Source organism: Diorhabda sublineata, chromosome 6 (genome assembly GCF_026230105.1).
Source record: "Diorhabda sublineata isolate icDioSubl1.1 chromosome 6, icDioSubl1.1, whole genome shotgun sequence".
Lineage (NCBI taxonomy): Eukaryota > Metazoa > Arthropoda > Insecta > Coleoptera > Chrysomelidae > Diorhabda > Diorhabda sublineata.
This window is the reverse complement of record NC_079479.1, coordinates 25,969,239-25,979,041: the sequence shown is the minus strand read 5'-3', so window position 1 is coordinate 25,979,041 and position 9,803 is coordinate 25,969,239. Positions and strand designations below refer to the sequence as shown.

Here is a 9,803-nt window from a genome sequence, read left to right as displayed (position 1 = left end):
TTTTAACTATTGCTTTTAGCAAATTGTGGAACAACTACATAATTTTATATTATTATATATCAAAATTAGGTTAATTTTAGAAATATTCGCACTAGAACCAATACAATATCTATGTAAAGGAATATATAAAACATATATATATATATATATATATATATATATATATATATATATATATATATATATATATATATATATATATATATATATATACATTTTCTCGATCTATTTTTTAGCAGAGCGAACGTACATCGGCTGTCACTTAATGTTAGGTTATGCTATATGTTTCATATATAAAGTTCAATTTGATTGGTGTTTATTTAGTCGACAACAAAATTATTTGTTTTGCAATGTGATATTTGCAACTTAATTATTCGTACGTCTTCTTCAGGAACAAATTTCATTAATAAAGCTAATTTATAAATGAGTAGGGAAAGGAAATCTTTTTTTCCATCTTATTTAGTCAATTCTTCTTCTCTTTTATTCCTTTTCAAATGGCGGGAATATTTTATAAGCACCGTTTGTAAATTAAATTATTAAACAAAGAAAAGTTAAATTAGTTCAATAATTGATTATTGTATATAATTATGAATACAATAAACATTAACGATTTGAGGGGATGCCCATATAAAAAAAGATATTTGAAAGGGTACCTCCTTTATCTTATCTATATCGTATCTGAATTTCCTCATAACAATATATTTGTTCCATATAAGTACAAAAGTATATTAGTCATCCTAAAACAAGATTTCTCTTTCCGTTCTTTGTGTTTTGGTTGAAGGATAATATAAAAGTTTTTGAATAACATGTTTAAATCGAAGGAAAAGAAAGTTAATTCGACAAAAGATACAAAGTGAGTTCGTAATTATATACATTTATATCAGTTCAACTATGATTTTAAAGTATAAAAAAAATGAATTAAATTAGAAATTGAAAGATAATTACCCAATTTTTAGAACTACTTCAGGCGTCACAAGTACGCAGAAATATAATACAATCAGTATTCAAAATAGTAGGTAAGTGGTATGTTTTTTCAAATTTTTCATTGATATTGTTTGAATTTAAAATTTTAGGACTATAAATTACTCTTCGTATTATAGCGTAACCCAAACAAATTCGACATGTAAGTTTATAACATTTTCTCGGTAACTATATTAAAATAAAAAAAATTTTAGCGTCAAGTTCAAGTCTTTTAAGAACATCTGCTCTACATTCATCACCCAATTTAAGCGATTTATCCACAGGATTTGTCAAATCAAATATCAAACCTAGGGCTATATCAGTTTTTGAAACTGACGCCGTACCATTAGTACAACCCCCAAATTTATCCAAGATAGTAAATAATTACCAAAGTCCTTTTGCAAGGCAACTTACACAGTACAGCAGTACCAGACTTTCCTCTCTGCAACCAACTACCCCACACAATAATGCTGTTAATTCCGTTGTTCCGACTTATACTACGAATAGCAAAAATAAAGGAAAAGTACTTATAATCAACAATATAAATTTTGTTAATAGTCAAGAACGTAAAGGAGCTAAAGTAGATGAAAAGGAAATTTCCAATCTGTTTAAGGAAATGGGTTTTGATGTTTTAATCCATAGGAATTTAAAAACTTTAGTGAGTATCTAAAACATGAAGGCCCGAAAATACGGATTTGGTTATTGACTTAAAAGTGGACAGCTATTTGCGTAACAGAAGATTTTACATTAAAATAAACACACTGTACCACTACACCAAACACGAAAATAGTGTGATGCTGTAGTGGTTCATTTCTGAATAAACCGGTTCGAATACCGGGCTATAATGTACATAACTGTTTTCATAAATAATGAAATTATTGACACAGGTTATTTATTATATTAAATATAGATATTAGTATGTATTAGATAGTGCCCCTATATGTTCAGGGTAATTTGTCTGTGTTCAGTTGTACAATTTTAAAAATAGGTCTTGCATTTATTCAAATTTCTCATTTTTCATAGTTAATAATTTTCTCCATAATACCATCTTAGTTAAAGAACTTGTCCTTACAAACACATTTTTAATTGCCCCAATTTGTTCTTTGGCCGTTATGCATTCTTTAATAATATCTAAATGCTTAACTGATATACCCGGAATAATATTAGACTGAGCTTTTGCATCTTTACGCTCCCATGCATCCTTCTCTTTTCTACTTGCTACTTTTTTTAAAATTAATTGTCAAAATTGCACAACAACTAAACACAGACAAAATAGCCTGAACATATAGGGGCACTATCTAATACATACTAATATCTATAATATATTATTCTATACTCGATTTTACACTGTCTGGTCCTTCAAGCCTTAAAAAGGTTAGGTTAGGTTAGGTTTATATCCGTGTCGACCAGATGATTATTATTGGTTTATGACATATATCACGTGACATTTTGGAAAATTGTAATGGAAATTTCAAACACTATAGTTTTTTTATTAAAAAATGTCATATCTTTTATACAGGGTCTATTTATAAAGTAAACTAAACGCAAGTATGATTAACAGTTGATAAAAGGGAATGCGACAAATGAATTTTAACGAAAAATCTTTGTGTTATTTCAGGAAATGAAACATAAAATAAAAAAATTCAGTAGCGATAAAAGTTTGTCAAAAGTAAGTATCTCCGTTGTAGTGATAATGAGTCATGGTACGAATGCTATCAATAAACAACAGATACCGGGTAGTTACACCCTGGTATGTGGAATAGATGATGGCGGCGTTGAAATTGATGAAATAGTAGCGGAGTTTTCAGGGGAAAAATGTTCCGCAATGAAGGGAAAACCGAAATTATTTTTTTTCCAATGTTGCAGGTAAAATATGTTGATAATCAGTTTTATGAACATGTGCAGAGAGGACACCACACAATTTTTATGAATAGCAATTTGACCGTACCATGTAATTGAAATAAAAACTTTTCAGGGGGAAAAAAACCGAATTAAAAGTTGATGCGGTTCCTATTAAACCAGTAGTAAAAGCGCATGCTGATGTACTTATTGCATATTCTACATTACCAGGTTAGTTCATTTAAAGTTACATCTTAGAAATGTAGAGTTTGATGGAAGTGTATTGGTGGAAATATTTTTATCATTTTTTTTTTTATAGAAACGGTGAATTGGATACCAATATCCATTTAATCGCTTCTAAAAGTACAGAATTTGTTTAGTTTTGTCAAAAGCTAGATGGCTTCACTGAGGTTAATTTGGTCAAATATTGAGTTTTTGACAATTAAATTGACTTTTATCTGTATACTTTGGTTAATAATTGGTTTTCCGAGGTTAATTTGGACAAATTTTGGCTTTTCTGAAGTTAATTTGGACAAATTTTGACTTTTCTGAGGTTAATTTGTTCAAACTGTGAGTTTTTAATTTAAATTGGCTTTTATCTGTACACTTTGGTAAACAAATGGCTTTTCTGAGGTTAATTTGATCGAAATTTGGTTTCTAGGAAATTAATTTGTTATTTTTTCGAGATTAATTTGGACAAATGTAGGCTTTTCTGAGGTTAATTTGGTCAAACAGTGAGTTTTTTTTAATGAAATTGGCTTATATCAGTTTAATTTAAATTTAAAATACTGAAGAAGGATGTCTTCTGAGTTCAATGTGATCTAAAAGTGATTTTTCCAGATTAAAAATGGTCTAAATTGGTACAAATTTGACTGAATTTATTTTGGCCAATAATTGGCATTTTTATATTTGGTTTAGTCTGAGTTTAAATTGCAAAAAAAGACAATTTTTCCTTTAAATTTTCCCAAAAACTGCTCTGTCCAATTTAATTTCACCAAAAAATTTGTTTACTCATAAAATGGTCTATTTTCAGTTCAACTTGATAAAAAAGTTAAATTAACCAAAAATTGGCTTTTCCTTATTTCTAAGTTTCCAAAATTTCAATTCTCTGAATCCAATTTGTCCAATAATTGGCTATTCTATAGTTTATTTTGATTTGAGTTTAAATTTGTCAAAAAATGACTCTTCTTTGTTAAATTCTATGGAAAAATGGTTTTTCCATTCTCTTATATAATCTGGTTTAATATATTTTTTAATTTTTAGGATTTTATTCAGTGAGGGATGAAGAAAAAGGCACTTGGTACATTCAAAGCATCTGTGATGTTTTTAGAAAACACTATAAGGATTTCGACGTCGAAACTCTCCTTAAAATAGTCGACGAACAGCTTTCTAAAAAGCACCCCGAATATGTTCAGACATCCGTATACGAATCCAGAGGTTTTAAACGATGTTTCTTATACCCTCGATAAAAATAACTGATTTAAACAACGCCTATCCGAATAGGTGGTTGTTTACCACTAAGTATACCAAGTATTATTTTAAAAAATTCAATTTTTATCATATATTCATCAGATTTTGTTTTAAAACGAACATAGTTTTTGTTATTATAAAATAAAAACAAAAAATTTAATGTAAACACAAAAATAAGCATTTAAACGAGAATATTAAAAAAAATGAACAAAAACATTGAATTTTCATTGGTTTAATACCCTTAAAAACCATTTTTTTCAACAAGCTAAAATAGAAATTAATCAGCTGCATTTTCGTCATATAAAAACATTCGAAATAAAACGCTGAATTAAATTTTATTTTAATATTAAAAAAAATGGGAAGGGATGATTGAATTTTTATTCTATTGTTGTGAAAAGTAGAAATTTGTCAATAATTGGCTCTCCTTTTACTTGGTCTAAAAAATGTTTTTTGGATTTGATTTAGTTAATAATGGGCTTGTACGAGTTTAATTTTGGCTTTTCTAGGTTTAAATCGTTCCAAAATTGGCTGTTTTTGAATAATTTGTTGAGCATTGGCTTCCGAGTCGATATAATAATTAAAAATGTATTGAATATATCCTAATTATTAAAAAATTTACTTTTCTTCCTTTAAATTGGCCACAATTGAGTTCGACCGAGTTTAAAGTCGTCAAAAATTAGCTTTTTAGATTTGGATTCGACAAAAATTGTTTTTACTGAGGTAATATGGATTTTATAAGTTTAATTTATCCAAAATTCGAATATTGTGGGTTTGAATTGGTGAAAAATTGGCTGTTTTTAAATAATTTCTCGAAAAATGGCTTTCCTCGGAATAATACGAATAAATAAAAATATCTTTTATAAATAAAATTTAAAATGGTCAAAACTGGGTCACCCGAGTTAAAAGTGGTCAAAAGTTTTGTTTTCTAGATTTGGATTTGTCAAAAATTGTCTTTACTGAGATAATATGTCAAAAATTAGCATGTCTCAGTATCATTTTATCAAAAAAGTCTTTACTGAGTATTAATAAGCGCATAAAAAATTTTTTTTTGTTCAAATTAGACAAAAATTGGCTTTATAAAGTTTAATTGTACCAAAAATCGGATTTTATAAGTTCGATTCAGTCAAAAGTTCACTTTTCTAGACATAAATTGAACAAAAATTGTCTTTTCTAATATAAAGTATCAAAAATTGATTTTCCTCCTTATAATTTGATCCCTGAAGGATTTAAAAAAAATTAAAGTACTAATTTTTTTTGGATTAAAAGCTATTTATTGTAAAAAAAAGTTTGTATAGAACATTTAATTCACCTCCAAAGCACTTTTAAACTCCAATGGAATGTTCTCTTCGAAAATCGACATATGTATATGTCCAATTTCGAAAACAACAACCAATAATCTTATATTATTGATATGTTAATACTTTATGACTAGAATGACAAAAAAAAGCAAATTAGGTCTTATGCAAAACGTCTTAAGTGCCACTTTTCACTTACAAAATATTTACATCGATGACAGTTACCCCAATAGAAACATAATTACGTGCTATTAAATAGAAACTTTATTTTCCGATTTTTCTTTTTTATGAATTGATAATCTATATCGATTCTCGTAAAACGCTTTTCGGTTCTTTCGGAATCACTAGAATGGCCAATGAGTCAAAAATCGATTTTGATTAAAAAAAAAAAATAGAAACTCCCTTCAGATTTTTTTATGAATTAATTATTCCAATTAATGAATTTCGATTATCAAAAGAAAATAGAAACATTATTTTCGGAATCTTTTAAGTATAAATTAATAATTGATCTCGATTCTCCTAAAACGGTATTTGATTTCTTTGGAGTCACTGAAAGCATTTGTGGATTCAGAAATCGATTCCAATTCATGCTAAAAATGCTTCGGAACACCCGTTTGGAGGTTGTGGTGTCTGATGAACAAGAGTAGTTTCGAAACTTTTTTTAAATGCCACGTACCACCTTTTGCATATAGAACAACCTAATTAATGAATAAATATTTACATAATCAATATAAAAAGTTAGATATGTAATATGGCACTGAAAATAAATTTGAAGTTGTATACAAGGGTAAACCCAAAAATAACCCCGAATTGTTTGAAAAAAAATATTTATTATCGAAAAAAATTCCATATACTACAAATACACCGCCCAATGTGATGTTATTCCGGTTATTATTGGGTCCCCGTAATATTGGAATTATACGAGGGATTTGAACAATAAACGTGAATATTTTGACTTCCGATTTAAATGTTACTTGTCAACTTTTAATTTAGAACATTTTTCGGATAAAAAAAAAACAAAATTTTACCGAAGTAACTTTTTTTGAGCAAACTGTTTTTCAAAAATGGAAAAAGTGACTCGCAATCATCACTTTACTCGAAAAATATACAATTTACAACTTGTGGCAACACTGTACGCATCTTGTATATCTCGTTAATAAAAAATTACACCGGGGTAAGTCGAAAATTTGAATGAATTTGTATTTTGGTATCACGAGTCTAATAAATTAGTATATCCGACGTCATTTTCTGATGATTTCAATCGCGTATTAAATCGGTGGTGGAATTCAACTCGAGTTGTTTAAGTAAAACGTTCGCTAAACTCAACGAAACAGTATTGAACACATTGACTGGTCCACTATAAGTATACTGCGAACTGTTCTGTTTGAACAACTGTCCTAAAACGATATTTAACGCCGAAGTGTCATAAGTATGACAACCTGAATATCTATACTGAGGTCTCTTGTCGAATTTACATCCGGCAGATTGCGCTCCGATCGGTATAACGCAATCTTGAGTTAAAGCGCATTGGACCCAAGGTAACATCACGTTTTTATGTATGGTTAAAGTGTTAACGACGAGGAGAACTTCGGCTTTTACCATTTGGAGAAATAAAAAGTTGTCGGCGTCGGTGTGGAAATATTCGAACATCTTTTTGTGGGTTAAACTCGATACGGGATTTCTTATGTTGAATGGCCAAGCTAAAATACCTGTTAGTGAAGCTCTTTCTTCATATAATGTCGTAATCACGTTTTGGGTTAAGCGGTAGTTTGATTCTAGGAAGAAAATTGCTCCGGTACGTTGAAGAGCGTCCTGGTTGACAGACAATAACAAAAAAATAACATTACAAATATGTTCAACACTATTTTTATTAAGTGGAACACAATAAACCATATTTTATAAGATTTAATTATATAACGCAAGCATTTGGTACGGTGCGATTACATGATATCTTATAAAGGAAAAACCAAAGAAAAATTGAGAAGAGTTGAACCTAGTTATTTTGAAAAACAAGACATACTTTTCAAATGATAGGAAGAAGAAAAGTGGACATCAGAATCACTTTATTGAGAAAAAAGGAGAAGAATGGTCACTAGAAATCCAATTTGAACTGTTCCTTTGAAAAATAAATTCATAGTTTTAAACAAGAGAAGCAAGAAGAAGAAAGGACATCAAGAACGCATCATTGAGATAAAAATGGAGAAATAAAAAAACAAAGCTTATGCTTTTTCTTTGATAAAACAAGTCCAATAGTGCTAAGCCAAGACTCGAATAGCAAGACATATTTTCAAAAAAAGACAAAGAAAAATAAGTACACAACAACAAATTCTAAATTTGAGCTGATTCTCTAACAAAATGAAGCAATATCTTATAATAAACAGAAGAAGTTGATTGGTTGTTTATTTCAAAGAAACAAGTCCAATAGTATTAAAGCAATCAGAAAAAGAATTGTTATAAAATCACTTAAATTGCTTTTTTAAAAAAATATGACATAGTTTTAAACCAAACCAAAGAAGAATGGCAAAAACTATGTTTGCTTCTTTAACAAAATGAGAGATAATCTTCAAAAAGAGGAAGAAGAATAGTTGGCAGAATTGTAGATTGGGACTGTTTTTTTTATTGAACAGGACATAGCCTTGAAAATCGGTAGAAGAAGAGAAGAATTTATAAAAAATAAATTAAAGGAAGCAAGTTGGTAGAACAAATGTCAATAATATAAATATAAAATAAAATTTCTTCAAATTAATTGGAAATATTCCAACATTGGAATAGATACTTACCTGAATTACTAGAGGACGAAACGCATGTAGAATGTTCATACTAACATGTTGCGGAAATTGTGCCAAATCAAAATTAATAACTTGACATCTCGAATTGTTACAAAAATTTGTGAGCTAAAATTTCATTCAATTTATCAGATTTTGCTAGTATTCCACATAAAAATCCTCTTAAGAGGTTAAAAAAACAAATTTGATGTATTGTCTTTATAAAACACCCTGTATACCAAAAAATTTTATTTGTTAAATTTACTATATGTAGATATCGATCCAGTGTATATTTTCATATATATTAAAACAATTGTTTTTTTTAAGAGTTAAGTTTTTTTTAATCCCTATAATAAAAAGTGAGTAGTAATACTTACCAATTTATACCCCTGGTCATCTAAGCCTAAATTATAAATTAAAATTGTGTTATTGGGGAGCATTTTACCGATATTGATAATAATTCCAATAGCTTGGCTCTCTTCAGCCTCTTGCACATAAGTAACAACAACTGGTAATGATGTATTTCGCCATATATCTTTCGGGAATAAACGAGGTTTATCAGAGAAGCCCAAAAGATTTAAGTACTTCTCATCGGCGTTAAGAGTTTTCGTTTCGGCATCTCTTAGATTATCCTACAATATTATTTCTTATTCATGTTTCATTGCGATAAAAAAATTAAATACCTTGAAATTTTTTATTTGTTCATTTGTTGTAGAGACGATATTTTGAATACTTTCTGGTTTTTCTTGGCCAAATATAATAAAAATTAAGCTTATAGATATCATCACGCATATTGTAAGCAGAAAATTCTTCGTTCTCATTTGTAGAGATAGAATTTTTGTATTTTTAAGAAAATTATATTAATCGTATTAGTAAAATCACATTTCTATATCTATTTGTAATTACTTTTAAACCCAATTTTTATTTACACATAAAACATTATCACAAGGGTTTCATATTCACTTAGGTTATTAAATGCTTCAAAACATTTATAACTTAGCATTTTTGCATTCTTCATTTATATATACCGGTGTGAATTAGCTTCTCTTCTTGTATGTCTAAATCTCCGATGCCGCCCGATCTTTCAATCCAGTGGTGTACGAAACAAATTTTTTCACATACATATTTGGAACAAACTTTAAACTTACAAGAAATTAACCAATTAAATGTAAGAACATACAGTTTTAGGCATTAGCATTAGAGTTATGAAAACTTTCGTATTTCTGTGGATCCTTTGAAACGTTTAGGAAAACAACATATATTCATTCGGGTTAATCAATTGCTCCTATTTACAAGAATGACGGAAAACTTTTTATAAAATTGGTCAACCCAATTAAATTCTTTCGAGAGCTACCACTGTATTAGAGATCGGGTAACATCGGAATTGTTTTCTCACCGGTTGTCATTATTGACTTTATGATTTGTAAAAATGGTCCATTTTTATTTTAACGTCTTGTACATTTTCCTATTATAA

General features: G+C 28.6%; 2 protein-coding genes across 2 annotated transcripts; one reads left to right on the top strand and one right to left on the bottom strand.

Annotated features, from left to right (window-relative positions):
• The first annotated feature begins 322 nt into the window (after positions 1-322).
• Positions 323-4,268, top strand: LOC130445720 (caspase-7-like). The gene is made up of 8 exons (XM_056781551.1): positions 323-376; positions 782-853; positions 957-1,016; positions 1,074-1,123; positions 1,176-1,618; positions 2,579-2,826; positions 2,936-3,030; positions 4,063-4,268. The coding sequence occupies exons 2-8, from the start codon at positions 807-809 to the stop codon at positions 4,266-4,268; spliced, it is 1,149 nt and encodes a 382-aa protein (XP_056637529.1). The 5' UTR covers positions 323-376; positions 782-806.
• A 1,249-nt stretch (positions 4,269-5,517) lies between these two features.
• Positions 5,518-9,552, bottom strand: LOC130445722 (uncharacterized). Its single transcript, XM_056781552.1, has 4 exons — positions 9,013-9,552; positions 8,707-8,961; positions 8,345-8,458; positions 5,518-7,376 (listed from the first exon to the last, which is right to left on the bottom strand). The coding sequence occupies exons 1-4, from the start codon at positions 9,148-9,150 to the stop codon at positions 6,822-6,824; spliced, it is 1,062 nt and encodes a 353-aa protein (XP_056637530.1). The 5' UTR covers positions 9,151-9,552; the 3' UTR covers positions 5,518-6,821.
• Positions 9,553-9,803: the final 251 nt, after the last annotated feature.

What these genes read in the sequence shown, in the direction of transcription:
- LOC130445720 (XM_056781551.1), top strand. Translation starts at nt 807, where the DNA reads ATGTTTAAATCGAAGGAAAAGAAAGTTAATTCGACAAAAGATACAAA. An exon ending in AATTCGACAAAAGATACAAA is followed by an intron (nt 854 to 956) that starts GTGAGTTCGTAA and finishes CCCAATTTTTAG; the next exon opens with AACTACTTCAGGCGTCACAA. An exon ending in ATAGGAATTTAAAAACTTTA is followed by an intron (nt 1,619 to 2,578) that starts GTGAGTATCTAA and finishes GTGTTATTTCAG; the next exon opens with GAAATGAAACATAAAATAAA.
- LOC130445722 (XM_056781552.1), bottom strand. Translation starts at nt 9,150, where the DNA reads ATGAGAACGAAGAATTTTCTGCTTACAATATGCGTGATGATATCTATA. An exon ending in ATGACCAGGGGTATAAATTG is followed by an intron (nt 8,459 to 8,706) that starts GTAAGTATTACT and finishes ATGAAATTTTAG; the next exon opens with CTCACAAATTTTTGTAACAA. An exon ending in TTCGTCCTCTAGTAATTCAG is followed by an intron (nt 7,377 to 8,344) that starts GTAAGTATCTAT and finishes TCTGTCAACCAG; the next exon opens with GACGCTCTTCAACGTACCGG.